At 47.3% G+C, this 21,094-nt stretch overlaps 1 protein-coding gene across 1 annotated transcript in view; it reads right to left on the reverse strand.

Annotated features, from left to right (window-relative positions):
• Positions 1–2,656: 2,656 nt before the first annotated feature.
• LOC142912370 (uncharacterized) overlaps positions 2,657–21,094 on the reverse strand; it is a 38,452-nt gene continuing 20,014 nt past the window's right edge. Inside the window, exons 4-13 of the mRNA XM_076060534.1 lie at positions 15,731–15,867; positions 15,069–15,125; positions 14,756–14,834; positions 12,382–12,477; positions 9,729–9,902; positions 8,799–8,852; positions 8,268–8,404; positions 7,346–7,402; positions 6,794–6,878; positions 2,657–2,695 (exon numbers count right to left, since the gene is read on the reverse strand). Coding sequence (XP_075916649.1) covers positions 2,657–2,695; positions 6,794–6,878; positions 7,346–7,402; positions 8,268–8,404; positions 8,799–8,852; positions 9,729–9,902; positions 12,382–12,477; positions 14,756–14,834; positions 15,069–15,125; positions 15,731–15,867 — 915 coding nt within the window. The remainder of the gene's footprint in view (positions 2,696–6,793; positions 6,879–7,345; positions 7,403–8,267; positions 8,405–8,798; positions 8,853–9,728; positions 9,903–12,381; positions 12,478–14,755; positions 14,835–15,068; positions 15,126–15,730; positions 15,868–21,094) is intronic.

Genomic DNA, 21,094 nt, shown 5'->3' on the forward strand with positions numbered 1-21,094 from the left:
CACAAGCAGTCAAAATGCAAACAAAAGAGACAACTCTGATAATAATATGCACTGTCCTTGAATTTGATTGGTTCACACCCGAGACAGCTTTTCTTAGAGCCTAGTCTCCATTGGTGTTGGACCAGAAGACGCCAAAAGGCGTACAACTCAAAAACAGCGCACTATCAGAGTATTGAGGTGCTTGGGGTGAGCATTTACATTATGAGACCTCATTTGCCAGTAACAAGATATAGGAAGAGGTTTTACCCTTTTAACTGGTTAATTTTTTTTCGTCTTCGCTTTAACTTTAATATACATTTGTTTGGTATTTGTGTTCTCTATTGTAGTTTTTGTTGCGCTGTGACAAGCGATATAGGTGTGTACTTTACTGGTAGTAACGAAGTTGTAAACTGAGTGTACCAGCCTGCAATAGATTAATGTGTCCGTCCGTCCGTCCCCTTTCAATACTTTAACGAAGTGAAATCTCGTGCTGTTGGGGTGTAAAATCAGCAATAGACAGCGCAGAGACTGGTCCTACCAGCCCACCCTGCAGGGACCTGTTTTTAGGTTAGGAGTAGAGTTGGAGTGGCCGTCCGAAACGCATCCCGAAAATTAAATGAAAGTGGGAAAATCGTTAAATTTACGCAGTTTCGCTTTCCACGTGTTTTAAGTCCTTTTTTTGTTTAAGAACGGCATCCCTTTTGTAAATCGAGGGACCTGGAATGATGTGCAAGTACAAAATAACAAAGAAACTGACATTTGTCAAACACATTGCCCTAAAGAGGATGAACTTGAGTTTCAGGAATTGCTCATTGCTAAACTGCCATAGAATGGCTTTGCATTTTAGTGGCAATGCTATACAGCCAGAAATATTCCCACTTCCTCCGATTGTGGCCGATGTTAATGACCAAATATTACATTGAAATCATTGTGATAGCTATTTTTACAGGCAAGGTTATTTCATGAATTCATGATTAACTGTTTTTCTCCCGTTTTGCACAAGTGAAAATAATTTATGAAAATTAATGGTTCACATCTTTACACGCTATGCGCTTACATAATAATGTTGCCGTGTATAGTGTGCTATAAAATGTCACACGCATGCTTGTAAATCATCTCAGATTTAATTAAACGATTGTTTTGCATTATAGCATATCCGCCCTCATCACTGAACCGCCAACAAAGAGTTTTGTCAGTTTAACACGTGGGCTTTCGCGACCAATATCATCCATAATTTATAGTTTTTTGGGGGTTAGATTGCATAAGCAGGAGGATTTATCCACAAATCTGGCTGTCGCCAGATAAGGCTTGTTGTAATTACTAGCGAAACGTCGTACTCAGATTGTAAATGTTGTGATTGTGCGCTCCAACACACCGATGTGCTGTACCAGTAACGAATTGGCACGTTCTGTTCACGTGACAAACCTTACTTATTGGCTGTGTCGGGTGGTGGCAGGTTTAACGACACAACATTTATATATTGACGCGATCTAACGCAAAAAAAATCTGTATTATGGGATGATATTGGTCACGAAAGCCTACGACGTGTTAAACCAAATACAAGGCAGTTTACTTTTTGATTTAAAGCTTTCGTGACTGCAGGGATTAATGTTCTTGGTTCTTTCGGTAAAGTCACCACGTAGAAGGGAAACAATAAAATTATAAAAATATAAAACAATAAAATTCTCACGACGTTTCGACTGCAACACAAGCAATCATCATCAGGTGTGAAAACCACAGCAAGAAAATTTGAAAAAAGTTGCGTTTGTTTTTAACGTTTACGGTGACTTTCAGACCGCATCCATTATTTTCGTTTCCCCCCCTCCTCTTTTCCGAACATAGATGGACTCGTCCATCTGAATCACTGCCAAATCGTTCTCCGTGGTGCTATCGTTAAAAATAACTGCCACTTTTTTCAAATTTTCTTGCTGTGGTTTTCACACCTGATGATGATTGCTTGTGTTGCAGTCGAAACGTCGTGAGAATTGTACTGTTTTATATTTTTATTATACTGGTAGGAACGAAGTTGTAAACTGAGTGTACCAGCCTGCAATAGATTAATGTGTCCGTCCGTCCGTCCCCTTTCAATACTTTAACGAAGTGAAATCTCATGCTGTTGGGTGTAAAATCAGCAATAGACAGCGCAGAGACTTGATATGTCTTATTGCACCCAACATTTGGAAGTAACAATGTAATAAAATTGCGTTCCTACCAGCCCACCCTGCAGGGACCTGTTTTTGTTGTGTCCCTTCTACGTGGTGACTTTACCGAAAGAACCAGGAATACAAGGCAGTTTGTTCATATTATTTAAATCACGTACAATTTGTCAATCAATTCCATAAAAAAAATACGAAGTGTTTTCTTGCTTACATAAAAAGCATCGAGTGACTCTCATCACCAATGCCAGCAACCAAACAAGGTGAAATTTCCACATTCCCATAATGGGGGGCTACGTTTGTTCACAGGATGAAAACTTTTCAATCATCATCTGCAGCAGCAGCTATGCCCAAATAACCCAGAATGTACCCGATCTAGTCAAATCCTGGAAGATAATCAGGTTTTAACTTGGATGTTGCTGGCGCAGTGCTGACCACACGCATAGCAGGTTGGCATGGGCAGCTGCAGGGGTGCAAGGTGGTCAGCTGAAGGATCCATTGTTGTACTGTACTTATATGCTCTACTCGCACTTGTGCTCATCCATTTTGTGTTCCGCTTTCTGTCTCGCAGCGAAATTCCCAACGTGTGCGATTGTTACATTTGATTTGTCAGTGTGAGTTCCGTTCCTGATCATTGTTTCTGATCACTCGCAAGACAATTGAGAGATGGACATTGGAAGGCCTTCTTCCAGAAGCGGATAGAGAATGACTTTGATGATAAGTCATTGGATTCTCAATTCTATTTCACATTTGCTTGGTTATGGTATTTACTAAAATGCAAAATAACCCTCGAAGCTTTGTTTATCATTCAAATAATTTGAAACGAGCATGCAACCAAGATTTTGCTGCATATTGTTTTATTTGCATGTTTCATTTATAGGCTGCTATATACTGGTGGGGAGGTGGAAAGGGAGAAGTGGGGGGAGGGATTGGGAGGATTTGTGTGCTGGGGGGTGGGCAGAAGCTTGTGCAAGCTGTTTTTTCTACATAACTCAATTTACTTTCTTTCATTTGTCAAACTTGCAACATTTAAATTGTTGATTTAAAGCTTTCGTGACTGCAGGGATTCATATTCTTGGTTCTTTCGGTAAAGTCACCACCACGTAGAAGGGAAGACAATAAAATAATAGAGAATTTTATTGTTTTATATTTTTATTATTTTATTGTTTCCCTTCTAGCGAGAATTTTATTGTTTTATATTTTTATTATTTGATTGTTTCCCTTCTACGTGACTTTACCGAAAGAACCAAGAATTTGCAACATTTAGTTGATATACTAAGCGACCTCTCGCGGTCTTTACATAACGTCTTGACATGTAACCTACTCCGATCATTTGTCCCCAAGTTAAAATCGCCCTAAATGCATGGAAATAATTTGACACAGCACCTACGACCACTGAAAATAAGAATGCTTGATTAAAGCACTGATGTGCGTTTATTGTTGTAACTGTTGACGATGAAAAAAGAAGCAATCCGAGCACAAAGCAACACATGGATGCACATGCAATCAGGGAATCATGTCGCAGCTCCGATTATAGCACGGTTGGCTACGTACGGTGTGAAAGACGTTCTCCACGCATACTAAATTTAATTTCACATTTGTAACGTATTTGTTGCGCAAGGTGAAAAAAATATTAACAGATGTGCACACGTATGTATTAGAATGTGAATCAATTATTGCATTATCCAGTTCATATCATGTACTCGGCAATGACACACAATGTTTGCTTTGTGATTGTATATTATGGATATTTTTTGGTCTATAATACGGTATCTTCTTCCACATTTTCAATAAGCTAAGCAATGAGAGATCAGCACATATAATTCATTAAAAGATCATTGTTTACCCAAGCTCATATTTAGTGTATCGTGATGTTGATGAAGATATATTATTGTTGCTACATGCAAGTACTGTTGCTGAACAACTGAGAGATCAAAACAATGTCAATTAGCAAATTAATCTCCTGAACAACACCATATGGTGGGACCAGAATTATTTGTAAAGTAACCATTGTTAACAGGCATGGCAGTCAAAGGATGTAGCGCATCAGTTGGGAGATGGAGCAATGAAATCAGCTCGTGTGCAGGTCATAGTTGGATTATTACATCATAGCATCGTCAAAGGTGGTGGGTTGGGGAGGCCTCCATTCATTGACCATGGCTGATGATGATGACGATATATAAAGGTGTCTCAGTTTTATTTTTGTATTATTTTCCATTTAAAAAAGTAAATACTGCATATCAACATTGCCGTCGTCATCATCATCAAGTAACATAGTATTGTATTTCTAAATCATTATGGTGATGTAAAAATAACACTTCTGCTGCACAGGAAAACTGTGTGAATTGCTCAATGCAACCTATGAACAAAAATGCATCTTGGAAAAACGCTTTGAACCTGGTAGAATATAATTAGAGACCAAAGCATCCCACAAGGAAAAATGCATTCTTATAAAATGGGATTAGCAATGATTTTTAGCCAAGGAATTTTATTTCACTCAAGAGCTTACTTATCCGGTGACAGGTACAGTGAGGGAAAAAAGTATTTGATTCCTTGCTGATTTTGTACGTTTGCTCACTGATAAAGAAATTATCAGTCTATAATTTTAATGGTAGGTGTATTTGAACAGTGAGAGACAGAAAAACAACAAAAAAATCCAGAAAAACGCATGTTAATAATGTTATAAATTAATTTGCATTTTAATGAGGGAAATAAGTATTTGACCCTCTCTCAATTAGAAAGATTTTTGGCTCCCAGGTGTCTTTTATACAGGTAACGAGCTGCGATTAGGAGCACACTCTTAAAGGGAGTGCTCCTAATCCCAGCTTGTTACCTGTATAAAAGACACCTGTCCACAGAAGCAATCAATCAATCAGATTCCAAACTCTCCACCATGGCCAAGACCAAAGAGCTCTCCAAGGATGTCAGGGACAAGATTGTAGACCTACACAAGGCTGGAATGGGCTACAAGACCATTGCCAAGCAGCTTGGTGAGAAGGTGACAACAGTTGGTGCGATTATTCGCAAATGGAAGAAACACAAAAGAACTGTCAATCTCCCTCGGCCTGGGGCTCCATGCAAGTTCTCACCTCGTGGAGTTGCAATGATCATGAGAACGGTGAGGAATCAGCCCAGAACTACACGGGAGGATCTTGTCAATGATCTCAAGGCAGCTGGGACCACAGTCACCAAGAAAACAATTGGTAACACACTACGCCGTGAAGGAAATCCTGCATCACCCGCAAAGTCCCCCTGCTCAAGAAAGCACATATACATGACCATCTGAAGTTTGCCAATGAACATCTGAATGATTCAGAGGACAACTGGGTGAAAGTGTTGTGGTAAGATGAGACCAAAATGGAGCTCTTTGGCATCAACTCAACTCGCCGTGTTTGGAGGAGGAGGAATCCTGCCTATGACCCCAAGAACACCATCCCCACCGTCAAACATGGAGGTGGAAACATTATGCTTTGGGGGTGTTTTTCTGCTAAGGGGACAGAACAACTTCACTGCATCAAAGGGACGATGGACGGGGCCATGTACCGTCAAATCTTGGGTGAGAACCTCCTTCCCTCAGCCAGGGCATTGAAAATGGGTCGTGGATGGGTATTCCAGCATAACAATGACCCAAAACACACGGCCAAGGCAACAAAGGAGTGGCTCAAGAAGAAGCACATTAAGGTCCTGGAGTGGCCTAGCCAGTCTCCAGACCTTAATCCCATAGAAAATCTGTGGAGGGAGCTGAAGGTTCGAGTTGCCAAACGTCAGCCTCGAAACCTTAATGACTTGGAGAAGATCTGCAAAGAGGAGTGGCACAAAATCCCTCCTGAGATGTGTGCAAATCTGGTGGCCAACTACAAGAAACATCTGACCTCTGTGATTGCCAACAAGGGTTTTGCCACCAAGTACTAAGTTATGTTTTGCAGAGGGGTCAAATACTTATTTCCCTCATAAAAATGCAAATACATTTATTACATTTTTGAAATGCTTTTTTTCTGGATTTTGTTGTTATTTTGTCTCTCACTGTTCAAATAAACCTACCATTAAAATTATAGACTGACCATTTTTTTGTCAGTGGGCAAACGTACAAAATCAGCAGGGGATCAAATACTTTTGTCCCTCACTGTACATTGTTATTAAAGGCAATGCATCCTAATGTTATAGTTACATTGTTATTGAAGACAATTCATCATATTGTTATAGGTTACATTGTTATTTAAGACAATGTATCCTAGTGTTATAGTTACAATGTTATTGAAGACAATGGATCATATTGTTATAGTTACATTGTTATTGAAGACAATTCATCATATTGTAATAGTTACATTGTTATTGAAGACAATGCAACCTATTGTAATAGTTACATTGTTATTGAAGACAATGTATCCTAGTGTTATAGTTACATTGTTATTAAAGACAATGCATCATATTGTTACAGTTACATTGTTATTAAAAACAATGCATCCTAGTGTAATAGTTACATTGTTATTGAAGACAATGCATCATATTGTTATTATCAGAGCCATATGTGTTTGCATGTTCACCCATTCACCCACCACTCACCCACGCACTTAGTCACCCACCATCGCCCCACTCTCCCCCCACTCTCCCCCCACCCTCCCCCCACTCTCCCCCCACTCTCCCCCCCCCACCCCCACTCTCAGCTTCTTCTCCTTAGCGATTCTCTCCGCCCTGAGCGCTGCCACCTGGCCAGGTGACAGCGGCGTCTCGTAGCTGATACCGCTGCAACAACATCAACAACATCAAAAACACCATCAACAACATCAAAAACACCATCAACAACATCAACAACACCATCAATAACATCAACAACATCAAAAACACCATCAACAACATCAACAACACTATCAATACCATCAACAACATCAACAACATCAACACCATAAACAACACTATCAATAGCATCAACACCATCAACACGATCAACATCAAAACCATCAACAACACCATCAACAACACCATCAACAACATCAACACCATAAACAACACCATCAATACCATCATCAACACCATCAACACCATCATCAACACCATCAACACCATCATCAACACCATCAACACCATCATCAACACCATCATCAACACCATCATCAACACCATCATCAACACCATCAACACCAGCATCAACACCATCATCAACACCATCAACACCATCACCATCATCACCATCAGCGGTGTGGGGTGCTCACCTCTCCGACGGCACCGACACGTGCTTGGGATTCTTCTGGAAGAGATTTGTCCCCAACCTGAAAAGAGCGCAGCACACACACACACAGTCACACACACACAAAGTCACACACACGCACGCAGACACACACACACACACGCACGCAGACACACACACATGCACAGACACACACACGCACGCACGCAGACGCACACACGCACGCACGCAGACACACACACATGCACAGACACACACACACACGCACACGCACGCAGACACACACACATGCACAGACACACGCACGCAGACACACACACATGCACAGACACACACACACACGCACGCAGACACACACACATGCACAGACACACACGCACGCACGCAGACACAGACGCACACGCACGCAGACACACACACATGCACAGACACACGCACGCAGATTCACAGACATGCACAGACACACGCACGCACGCACGCAGACACACACACACACGCACGTAGACACACGCACGCGCACGCACACGTAGACACACGCATGCGCACGCACGCACACGCGACGTCAGAGGGGGCGGGTGAGTGAGTGGATGAGCGGGTGGGTGGGTGAGTTTGTGGGTGAGTGAGTGGGTGAGTGGGCGAGTGAGTGGGTGAGTGGGTGAGTGAGTGGGTGGGTAGGCGAGTGAGTGGGTGAGTGAGTGGGTGGGTGAGTGGGTGGAAGAGTGTGTGTGTGGGTGGGTGGGCGGGTGAGTGGGTGAGTGGGCGGGTGAGTGAGTGGATGAGTGAGTGAGTGGGTGGGTGGGTGAGTGGGTGGGTGAGTGGGTGAGTGAGTGGGTGGGTGAGTGAGTGGATGAGTAAGTGAGTGGGTGAGTGAGTGGGTCGGTGAGTGAGTGGGTGAGTGAGTGAGTGGGTGAGCGAGTGAGTGGGTAGGTGAGCGTGCGGGCACCCACACGGGTTTGAGTGACATCCTGCGCTTGGCAGCGCTGCTCCGCGCCAGCTCAAACTTGGCAGAGAAGAGCTCCGTCTGAGCCGTGTGCTCGTCCTGCGCAAAGATCTGGCTGGTGCACAGCGGCTGCCTGCTCTTCGTCTACGCGGGGAGGGAGGGGAGGGAGGGAAGCAGTCAAATGATCATCACCACCACCACCATGAGACCCACTACAGCCATCATCATCGCCGCCATCATCATCACCACCACCATGAGACCCACTACAGCCATCATCATCGCCGCCATCATCATCACCACCACCACCATCACCATGAGACCCACTTAGCTCACCTGCTCACCCGCTCACTCGCCTACTCACCGGCTCACCCGCGGCTCGCTCGCCCGCTCACCCACCCACCCACCCGCTCACCCACTCACCCACCCACCCGCTTGCCCGCCTGCCCACTCACCCACCCACCCATCCGCTCACCCACCCGCTCGCCCACTCACCCACCCGCTCACCCACTCACCAGCGGCTCGCTCACCAGCCACTCACCTTGTAGACGCCTTTGGTCTTCTGCTTCTTCTTGGGGTGGAAGTCGTAGAGGAGCTGGGGGAGACATTGAAGGCACGAAGACGGTCAGCAGCTCACCACCACCGTCACCATGGTGATGGTGAGCTCACCACCACCATGGTGACAGTCAGCTCACCATCACCGTCAGCTCACCATCACCATGGTGACAGTCAGCTCACCATCACCGTCAGCTCACCATCAGTATGGTGACAGTCAGCTCGCCACCACCGTCACCATGGTGACAGTCAGCTCACCATCACCGTCACCATGGTGACAGTCAGCTCACCATCACCATCACCATGGTGACAGTCAGCTCACCATCACCATCACCATGGTGACAGTCAGCTCACCATCACCGTCAGCTCACCATCACTATGGTGACAGTCAGCTCACCACCACCGTCACCATGGTAACAGTCAGCTCACCATCACCATCACCACGGTGACAGTCAGCTCGTCACCACCATCACCGTCACCACGGTGACAGCTCACCATCACCGTCACCACCACCACTGTCACCATGGTGATAGTCAGCTCACCCACTCACTCACCCAGCCACCCATTCACCCATTCACCCACCCACCAACCCACTTACCCACCCACCCCCCCACCCAGCCACCCACTCACCCACTCACTAACCCACCCACTCACTCACCCACCCACTCACCAAACCACCCACCCACCCATCCACGCCTCACTCACTCACCCACGCAGCCACCCACCCACCCACCCACTCACCTATGCACCCACTCACTCACCCAGCCACCCACTCACCCACTCACTAACCCACCCACTCACTCACCAACCTACCCACTCACCCATTCACCCACCAACCCACTTACCCACCCACCCCCCCACTAGCCACCCACACACCCACTCACTTACCCACCCACCCCCCCACCCAGCCACCCACCTTGCCCTCCTCGCGTGGCACCACAACGGCCTCGTAGCGCGAGCGGCAGTGCTTGGGTGAGCGGTAGACGCGGCTCACCACGTTCACCACATCGCTCACCAGCTCCCAGTTGGGGGTGTGCGCCGGGGACACCAGGGCCAGGTTCAGCGGCAGCTCCAGCAGCTGCTGGATCGCCTGGTGAGGAGACACGGAGGGAGGGGGGGGTTGGTGGGTGGATGGGTGAGTAGTTGGGTGAGTGCGTGGGTGGGTGAGTGGGTGAGTGAGTGAGTGGGTGGGTGGGTGAGTGGGTGAGTGAGTGGGTGGGTGAGTGGGTGGGTGGGTGAGTGAGTAGTTGGGTGGGTGAGTGGGTTGGTGGGTGAGTGGGTGGGTGGGTGGGTGAGTGGGTGGGTGGGTGAGTGGGTAAGTTTGTGTGCGTGTGTGTCTGTGGTCCGGCATGCCTAAACAGCTTTTGTTCTGCCGGATAGAGGGGGCTAAACGGGCACGGCCCGGGCCAGAGAAGAGATGGAGTGACATGGTACAGGAGGACGTGGAGCTGAGTGGACTTGCCGATGACTGGTACCAGTAGTTTCAAGATCGGATATGTTGTTGAAAGTGGTTGTGCAATTGGCGGTTTGGAGTGTCCGTCTAAGGTTTTGATGGTCTTCCAAAGTTTTGATGAGTTTTGGCGGTGTTCAAAAGATTCGACAAACTCGTGCCAGCGTTCCCTGTTTTGGCTTGATTGATTAGCATTGTGATTTCAATATTGAAGGCCGGGAGGATTTGTGGTGATGTAGGATTGTTTGTCCTAATGGTGTTCCGTTGGTTTATTAGCGTTGAGGCTTGTTTAGGGAGGCAGGGAAGGTGTTGCTTGCAGCAACCCCCCAGCGACGGTGTGCTTGGTGGTAGTCGCGATGATGTTTCTGAAATTCTTTTCAGAGTTATTTGCGGATGTGTGGCTATGGTTGATGTTGTCGGTGAATAATTATTCTGAACCATAAGTGAAAAGTGGCCAGTTTCCTTTTTTAAAGTTGTAATACAAGCGGTTTTTAGGATTTAAATGTAGATTTAAAGCTTCCGTGACTGCAGGGATTCATATTCTTGGTTCTCTCGGTAAAGTCACCACCACGTAGAAGGGAAACAATAAAATAATAAAAATATTTTTAAAAAATCATTCTCACAACATTTGCAATCATCATTAAAAAAACGCCACTTTTTTTTTCAAAATCTTCTCGCTGTGGATTTCACACCTGCTGATGATTGCATGTTTGTTTAGCAATCGAAACGTCGTGAGAATTTTATTGTTTTATTATTTTATTATTTCTCTTCTACGTGACTTTACCGAAAGCATCGAGTGAACGGTTTTTAGGAGTTTGTGAATGTTTGGCGGCATTGAGGGTCAACGCAATAGGTGGGCGGTCGGCTCCAAGGGCCTCAAAAAGACTCGCCAGTCGATTGATGAAAGGAGTTTTCCTGACGCTATTGAAGGGCAAGGTGATGACGGAACTCTGGTTTGATTCTTTTCATCGAGTACCCCATAAGGGGAGCCGTTCAAGATACCAGCAATGAGGTCGCCACGTGCATCGGGGAGGGGAAGACTGCGGCCTTTTTTTGCGGGCGTCGAAATCTCCAATAACAATTGAGTCGTCGTTTGGTAAAAGTCGATATATATTGAACTCATAGTTGCGAGGGCAAGACCTCGTCGCCGAGATGTAGACGTTGATTACGGTGAGCGGGCCCAGACGGGATTTGATAAGGTGATATCAGAATGAGGCATTGGGATTTTAATATCTTCAAATTGAATGCTGTCGTGGATGAGGTAAAGGGAGACCGCCACCGGCTGTTGGTCGGTCTCTCTTACGGAGGAAAGTGACATTTTGTAAGTCGGGGCACGCGAGAAGTGGATTTTAATTTTGTTTCTTTGATGGCGGCTACGTCAATGGAGTTATCTTGTAGGAAGGTGCCAGAGTTCAAGAGATTTGTCGTTGACGCCGTCGATGTTTTGGTCGAAGGATTTTAAGGTCGTTTTTGTCGTGGACGTTTCGTGTTGTGGTTGTGCAAGGTGGAGTTGTTGGACTGGACGATTTGCAGAACCGGCCGGAATTTGAGCTGGGGATGCGGGCTAAAGCAGCGCAGCGTTTGCGTTACGAAGCTTTGCAAACCGTCGCGTTGGATGGAATTTGCATTGACGTTCATGCCGCAGTCGCCACAAGGGAAAGACGGGGCCTGGATTAAAATCGACGTCCCCGGCAATAATGAGAAGCCAGCTCCAGCATGCGGGGAGGCCTGGGCTGGCTGGCGAAGTTGCCATGTTTCGATTTAAAGCTTTCGTGACTGCAAGGATTCATCTTCTTTGGTTCTTTCGGTAAAGTCACGTAGAATGAGAATAAAATAATAAATTGATCAAATAAATGATAATTTTATTGTGTTATTTTATTTTACCAAATTTATTATTTTATTCTCATTCTACGTGACTTTACCGCAAGAACCCAAGAAGAAGTTGCCATCAGCAAGTGCTTTAGTAGCACTTGGGCCTCTCCACTTGGAACAAGCGACAACACCGCAGCGGTGGTTGTTGTCGAGTGGGTGGGTGGCCTAAACCCCTAAACCTTAACCGTGATGTAAACCCTTAAACCCTCCCCACCTCACCCACCACCCTCACCCCCCACCGCGTCACCTGTAGCAGGGCCCAGTCCTCGTTGACAAGCCACTGCGGCTGGTCGGCGGTGAGATCCGGCGGCGGCGGCCCCACACCGCCCGCGGCCGCCGCGTCCTATTGTTATAGTTACATTGTTATTAAAGACAATGCGTCCTATTGTCATGGTTACATTGTTATTAAAGACAATGCATCCTATTGTTATGGTTACATTGTTATTAAAGACAATGCATCATATTGTTATAGTTACATTGTTATTGAAGACAATGCATCGTATTGTTATGGTTACATTGTTATTAAAGACAATGCATCCTATTGTTATAGTTACATTGTTATTGAAGACAATGCATCCTATTGTTATAGTTAGATTGTTATTAAAGCCAATGCATCCTGTTGTTATGGTTACATTGTTATTAAAGACAATGCATCCTGTTGTTATGGTTACATTGTTATTAAAGAGAATGCATCCTATTGTTATAGTTACATTGTTATTAAAGACAATGTATCATATTGTCATAGTTACATTGTTATTAAAGACAATGCATCCCGTTATTATAGTTACATTGTTATTAAAGACAGTGCATCCTATTGTTATGATTACATTGGTATTAAAGACAATGCATCCTATTGTTATAGTTACATTGTTATTAAAGACAATGCATCCTGTTGTTATAGCTACATTGTTATCAAAGACAATGCATCCTATTGTTATGGTTACATTGTTATTAAAGACAATGTATCATATTGTTATGGTTACATTGTTATTAAAGGCAATGTATCATATTGTTATAGTTACAATTTATCAATTTATTATTTTATTCTCATTCTACGTGACTTTACCGAAAAATCAAAGAAGATATAGTTACATTGTTATTAAAGACAATGCATCCTGTTTTTATGGTTACATTGTTATCAAAGACAATGTATCATATTTTATGGTTACATTGTTATTAAAGACAATGCATCCTATTGTTACAGTTACATTGCTATTAAAGACAATGCATCCTAGTGTTATAGTTACATTGTTATTAAAGACAATGCATCCTATTGTTATAGTTACATTGTTATTAAAGACAATGCATCCTGTTGTTATAGTTACATTGTTATTAAAGACAATGCATCCTGTTGTTATAGTTACATTGTTATTGAAGACAATGCATCATATTGTTATAGTTACATTGTTATTAAAGACAATGCATATTATTACGGTTACATTGTTATTAAAGACAATGCATCATATCGTTATAGTTACATTGTTAGTGAAGACAATGCATCATATTGTTATAGTTACATTGTTATCAAAGACAATGTATCCTATTGTTATGGTTACATTGTTATTAAAGACAATGTATCATGTTGTTATAGTTACAATTTATCAATTTATTATTTTATTCTCATTCTACGTGACTTTACCGAAAGAACCAAAGAAGATATAGTTACATTGTTATTGAAGACAATGCATCCTAGTGTTATAGTTACATTGTTATCAAAGACAATGCATCCTATTGTTATAGTTACATTGTTATTAAAGACAATGCATCATATTGTTACAGTTACATTGCTATTAAAGACAATGCATCCTAGTGTTATAGTTACATTGTTATTAAAGGCAATGCATCCTATTGTTATAGTTACATTGTTATCAAAGACAATGCATCCTATTGTTATAGTTACATTGTTATTAAAGACAATGCATCATATTGTTACAGTTACATTGCTATTAAAGACAATGCATCCTAGTGTTATAGTTACATTGTTATTAAAGACAATGCATCATATTGTTACAGTTACATTCTTATTAAAGACAATGCATCCTAGTGTAATAGTTACATTGTTATTGAAGACAATGCATACTATTTTTACGGTTACATTGTTATTGAAGACAATGCATCCTAGTGTTATAGTTACATTGTTATTAAAGGCAATGCATACTATTGTTATAGTTACATTGTTATTAAAGACAATGTATCCTAGTGTTATAGTTACAATGTTATTAAAGACAATGCATCATATTGTTACAGTTACATTGTTATTAAAGACAATGCATCCTATTGTTACAGTTACATTGTTATTAAAGACAATGCATCCTATTGTTACAGTTACATTGTTATTAAAGACAATGCATCCTAGTGTTATAGTTACATTGTTATTGAAGACAATGCATACTATTTTTACGGTTACATTGTTATTAAAGACAATGCATCATATCGTTCAAGTTACATTGTTATTGAAGACAATGCATCATATTGTTATTATCAGAGTCATGTGTGTTTGCATGTTCACCCATTCACCCACCACTCACCCACGCACTCAGTCACCCACCCTCGCCCCACTCTCCCCCCACTCTCCCCCCCCCACCCCCCACTCTCCCCCCACTCTCCCCCCCCACTCTCACCTTCTTCTCCTTAGCGATTCTCTCCGCCCTGAGCGCTGCCACCTGGACAGGTGACAGCGGCGTCTCGTAGCTGTTACCGCTGCAACAACATCAACAACATCAACAACACCATCAATAACATCAAAAACACCATCAACAACATCAACAACATAAAGAACACCATCAACAACAATCAACAACATCAACAACACCATCAATAACATCAATACCATCATCAACACCATCATCAACACCATCAACACCATCATCAACACCATCATCAACACCATCAACACCATCACCATCATCACCATCAGCGGTGCGGGGTGCTCACCTCTCCGACAGCACCGACACGTGCTTGGGATTCTTCTGGAAGAGATTTGTCCCCAACCTGAAAAGAGCGCAGCACACACACACAGTCACACACACGCACGCAGACACACACACACGCACGCAGACACACACACATGCACAGACACACACACGCACGCACGCAGACGCACACACATGCACAGACACACGCACGCACGCAGACACACACATGCACAGACACACACACGCACACACATGCACAGACACACACATGCACACACATGCACAGACACACACATGCACGCACACGCACGCAGACACACGCACGCACGCAGATACACACACACGCAGACACACACTCACACACACGCACGTAGACACACGCACACACACGCACACACGCAACGTCAGGGTGGGCGGGTGAGTGAGCGGATGAGTGGGTGGGTGAGTTTGTGGGTGAGTGGGCGAGTGAGTGGGTGAGTGAGTGGGTGGGTGGGTGGGTGAGTGAGTGAATGAGTGGGTGGGTGGGTGAGTGGGTGGGTGGGTGAGTGAGTGGGTGAGTGAGTGGGTGAGTAGGTGAGTGGGTAGGTGGGTGAGTGAGTGAGTGGGCGGGTGAGTGAGTGGGTGAGTGAGTGAGTGAGTGGGTGAGCGAGTGAGTGGGTGGGTGAGCGTGCGGGCACCCACACGGGTTTGAGTGACATCCTGCGCTTGGCAGCGCTGCTCCGCGCCAGCTCAAACTTGGCAGAGAAGAGCTCCGTCTGAGCCGTGTGCTCGTCCTGCGCAAAGATCTGGCTGGTGCACAGCGGCTGCCTGCTCTTCGTCTACGCGGGGAGAGAGGGGGAGGGAGGGAAGCAGTCAAATGATCATCATCACCACCACCATGAGACCCACTACAGCCATCATCATCGCCGCCATCATCATCACCACCATCACCATGAGACCCACTTAGCTCACCTGCTCACCCGCTCACTCGGCTACTCACCCGCTCACCCGCGGCTCGCTCGCCCACTCACCCACCCACCCGCTCACCCACCCACCCACCCGCTCACCCACCCGCTCGCCCATTCACCCACCCGCTCACCCACTCACCAGTGGCTCGCTCACCAGCCACTCACCTTGTAGACGCCTTTGGTCTTCTGCTTCTTCTTGGGGTGGAAGTCGTAGAGGAGCTGGGGGAGACATTGAAGGCACGAAGACGGTCAGCAGCTCACCACCACCGTCGCCATGGTGATGGTGAGCTCACCACCACCATGGTGACAGTCAGCTCACCATCACCGTCAACTCACCACCACCATGGTGACAGTCAGCTCACCACCACCGTCACCATGGTGACAGTCAGCTCACCATCACCATGGTGACAGTCAGCTCACCATCACCGTCAGCTCACCATCACCATGGTGACAGTCAGCTCACCACCACCGTCATCATGGTGACAGCTCACCACCACCACCGTCACCACCACCACCGTCACCATGGTGACAGTCAGCTCACCACCACCGTCACCATGGTGACAGTCAGCTCACCATCACCGTCACAACCATCACCGTCACCACGGTGAGTCAGCTCACAAACACCGTCACCACCACCACCACCACCGCAGTGACGGTGATGACGATGAAGATGCCGATAATGCTGATGATGATTCTGCTGAAGCCGATGATGATGCTGATGATGAAGTTGATGATGATGCTGATGATGCTAATGATGCTGATGATTCTGATGATGATGCTGATGATTCTGCTGAAGCTGATGGTGTGAGAAACTCATAATCAACATCATTATTGTCACCATCGTCAGCGGCAGCATCACCACCACCCACTCACTCACTTACTCACCCACTCACTCACTCACACACCCACTCACTCACCCACCCACCTACTCACTCCCTCACCCACTCACTCACCCGCCTACTCACTCACCCACCCACCCACCCCCCACCCACCCACTCACCAAACCACCCACCCATCCACGCCTCACTCACTCACCCACGCAGCCACCCACTCACCCACCCACCCACCCACTCACCCATGAGTGGGTGAGTAGGTGGGTGGGTGAGTGGTTTGGTGGGTGAGTGGGTGAGTGAGTGGGTGGGTGAGTGGGTGAGTGGGTGGGTGAGTAGTTGGGTGGGTGAGTGGGTTGGTGAGTGGGTGGGTGGGTGAGTGGGTGGGTGAGTGGGTGGGTGAGTAGGTGGGTGGGTGGGTGAGTGGGTTGGTGGGTGAGTGGGTGGGTGAGTTGGTGGGTGAGTGGGTGGGTGGGTGGATGAGTGGGTGAGTAGGTGGGTGAGTGAGTGGGTAAGTGAGTGAGTGAGTGGCTCGATGAGTGGCTGGCTGGGTGAGTGGCAGGGTGAGTGGCTGGGTGAGTGGCTGGCTGGGTGAGTGGGTGGGTGAGTGGCTGGGTGAGTGGCAGGGTGAGTGGCTGGGTGAGCGGCTGGGTGAGTGGCTGGGTGAGTGGCTGGTTGAGTGAGTGGCTGGCTGAGTGAGCGGCTGTCACCCTGCAGCTGCAGCTGGTGCCGGGCACCACCACCACCGCTGCCCCCGGCGGTGGAGCAGATGAAATAATGGGCACGTTATTTTAATCCCCCTATCCCTCCACTCCTCTGTGCACACCGGCAGTACAAAGGGATTAAGTTAGAAATGTGTGGTTTAAGATGTGGAGCAGAGATCTCAACAAAATCATAATGGTGCATGAATGAACAAATAAAAAAATCGATTTTAATAAAGTATGTAATGATTGCCAGTCACTAAGACATTCTGATTAAAATTATTAAAATTGTGTTTGTTTTTACTTAACAAAGAATGCATTTATGATCACACTTACACTTCAGTCAGATGGACACAAGAGGGTATGTGTGTATGTTGAACGTATTTCGCATTGTACGTAACCAACCGTGCACATTGGAGGTGTGAGGTAGCAGTAGCGTTAAATAGTTTTTAACGCCAAATGGATGGATGGTTATAAAAATGGGTTGCCATGAATAACAAAAAAAAATTTGAGCAAAAGTTGTGAATGCAACACTTCCAAAAAAGTTTATTTTTTTAAAAAAGATTAACACTTTCATTCTGTACTCTTTGGTTCTATTGGGTAAAGTCACGTAGGTAAAAAATTAAAACAAAAATCACGACGTTTCGGCCACAACACAAGCGGCCTTCATCAGGTGAAGGGACCAGACTGTCACCTGATGAAGGCCGCTTGTGTTGTGGCCTGAAACGTCGTGATTTTTGTTTAAATTTTTTTACCTAAGTGACTTTACCGAATAGTACCAAAGAGCGTGGATCCTTGCAGTCACGAAAGCTTCAAATCGAGAACTTTCATTCTGCCCTCTTTCGTAACGTTACGAGCACCATCTCCTTCGATTTAACATTATTGTTGTTCACGCTTCTTGACGCGGCGACGACAGCGGCCCACTTCGTGGGGCTGTCATTTGCGGTGGCCGGGGTCGCTTCTAAAACAGCGCTGCACAGCAACACACCGGGGCCTTGCCAGGTCAAATAAAAGGCAGTTTTAGTTTGTTTTAGTAGAACGCGGTGAACCCCGCAGTGAACCCCGCGGTGAACCCCGCGGTGAACCCCGCGGTGGCCTCGTGTGCACGGTGGGCAGCTGCGGAGGAGGAGGAGTTCACGTCGTCCCTCTTCCACTTCACTCACTCGCTGGTGACGGCCGAGCTGCTGTCCACCCACGCTGCAGGTGAGGCTCACTCACTCACCCACCCGCTCACCCACCCGCTCACCCACTCAACTACTCACTCGCCCACCCGCTCACCCACCCGCTCACCCACTCACTCACCCACCCGCACACCCACTCAACTACTCACTCGCCCACCCGCTCACCCACTAACTCACCCACCCACTCACCCACCACTCACCCACCCACTCACCCACCCACTCACCCACTTACAGTGAGGGAAAAAAGTATTTGATCCCCTGCTGATTTTGTACGTTTGCCCACTGACAAAAAAATGATCAGTCTATAATTGCAATGGTAGGTTAATTTGAACAGTGAGAGACAGAATAACACCAAAAAATCCATAAAAACGCATGTCAAAACTACACGGGAGGATCTTGTCAATGATCTCAAGGCAGCTGGGATCATAGTCACCAAGAAAACAATTGGTAACACATTACGCCGTGAAGGACTGAAATCCTGCAGCGCCCGCAAGGTCCCCCTGCTCAAGAAGCACATATACATGACCGTCTGAAGTTTGCCAATGAACATCTGAATGATTCAGAGGACAACTGGGTGAAAGTGTTGTGATCAGATGAGACCAAAATGGAGCTCTTTGGCATCAACTCAACTCGCCGTGTTTGGAGGAGGAGGTGTGAGTGAGCCAGTGTGAGTGAGGAGGTGTGAGTGAGGGAGTGTGAGGGGATGTGAGTGAGGGAGTGTGAGTGAGGAGGTGTGAGTGAGGGAGTGTGAGGGGATGTGAGTGAGGGAGTGTGAGTGAGGAGGTGTGAGTGAGGGAGTGTGAGGGGATGTGAGTGAGGGAGTGTGAGTGAGGGGGTGTGAGTGAGGAGGTGTGAGTGAAGGGGTGTGAGTGAGGGAGTGTGAGTGAGGAGGTGTGAGTGAGGGGGTGTGAGTGAGGAGGTGTGAGTGAGGGGGTGTGAGTGAGGGGGTGTGAGTGAGGGGGTGTGAGTGAGGAGGTGTGAGTGAGTGAGGAGGTGTGAGTGAGGGAGTGTGAGTGAGGGGGTGTGAGTGAGGGGGTGTGAGTGAGGGGGTGTGAGTGAGGAGGTGTGAGTGAGTGAGGAGGTGTGAGTGTGTGAGGAGGTGTGAGTGTGTGAGTGAGGGGGTGTGAGTGAGGAGGTGTGAGTGAGGAGGTGTGAGTGTGAGTGAGTGAGGGTGTGAGTGAAGGGGTGTGAGTGAGGAGGTGTGAGTGAGTGAGGAGGTGTGAGTGAGTGAGGAGGTGTGAGTGTGAGTGAGTGAGTGAGGAGGTGTGAGTGAGGAGGTGTGAGTGTGTGAGTGAGGGGGTGTGAGTGTGTGAGTGAGTGAGTGAGGGGGTGTGAGTGAGTGAGGAGGTGTGAGTGTGAGTGAGTGTGAGTGAGGAGATGTGAGTGTGAGTGAGTGAGGGGGTGTGAGTGAGGGGGTGTGAGTGTGTGTGAGTGAGGAGGTTTGAGTGAGTGTGAGTGAGTGAGTGAGGAGGTGTGAGTGAGTGAGTATGAGTGAGTGAGTGAGGAGGTGTGAGTGTGAGTGAGTGAGTGAGGGGGTGTGAGTGAGTGAGTATGAGTGAGTGAGGAGGTGTGAGTGAGTGAGTGAGGGGGTGTGACCGTGCGAGTTGCGATCGAGGGCCCCTCACCCAGGCCGTGCAGGAAGCTCCGTGAGTCTGCGTGCCTTCTCCGCCACGTCCACGCAGCGCCGCCAGCCACGCCAGCCACTCGGCCGACACGGCCTTCGGCGCTCGCGAGTCCACGGGGCGGCGGCGTAGGCGGCGGTCGCGTTTGGGGCGCGTGCGGGTCGGCGTAGCGGCGAGCAGCGGCGCGGCGGTTCACGCACCGCGTCGACGAGGCCCCCCCCATGACCCGGGATCGATTCTCGCTCGCGGCCAACCTCGGTGACGACAGACGCGAACCGGTCCCGGGCCTCCCCTCGGCCGACTCTTAGAACGAGCGCCCCGGTGCGGTGCGTGGTAAACGTTTGCCTCGCGCGCCGTGCCGGTCTTCACGGCGCTCGCCCCAAAGGCCCGTCAACGCCACGGGTGGGGTATTTGTCTTTGCGCACGTCACCGTACTTACACACGCGGATGTATTTGTAGCCGGGCGGTTGGAGGCGGTCGCCCTCCAACAACAACGGAGGGCGGAGGAGCGACGCTCACAACGACGAGCGGGAACGACGAGCGGAGCGAGAGGGGCGGCTAAAATGCAGCGAGTTTGGGTACGGTAGGCGGCACGCAGCTGGTGGTGCATCTACCAATCGCCTCAGTCAGTCAACCCACGGTACCACCTGGGTCTGTTCCGTGAGCTCCCGTCAGCGAGCCTTCGACACTTCACGCGTCCTCAACGTGCACCCGGCCTGGCGCAGGACGCAGTGGTGACATCGCCGCCGCTTAGTGGCGAACGG

This window comes from Petromyzon marinus, unplaced genomic scaffold (genome assembly GCF_048934315.1).
Source record: "Petromyzon marinus isolate PM22_M1 ecotype Great Lakes invasive population unplaced genomic scaffold, UKy_Petmar_22M1.pri1.0 PM_G_Scaffold_2, whole genome shotgun sequence".
Lineage (NCBI taxonomy): Eukaryota > Metazoa > Chordata > Hyperoartia > Petromyzontiformes > Petromyzontidae > Petromyzon > Petromyzon marinus.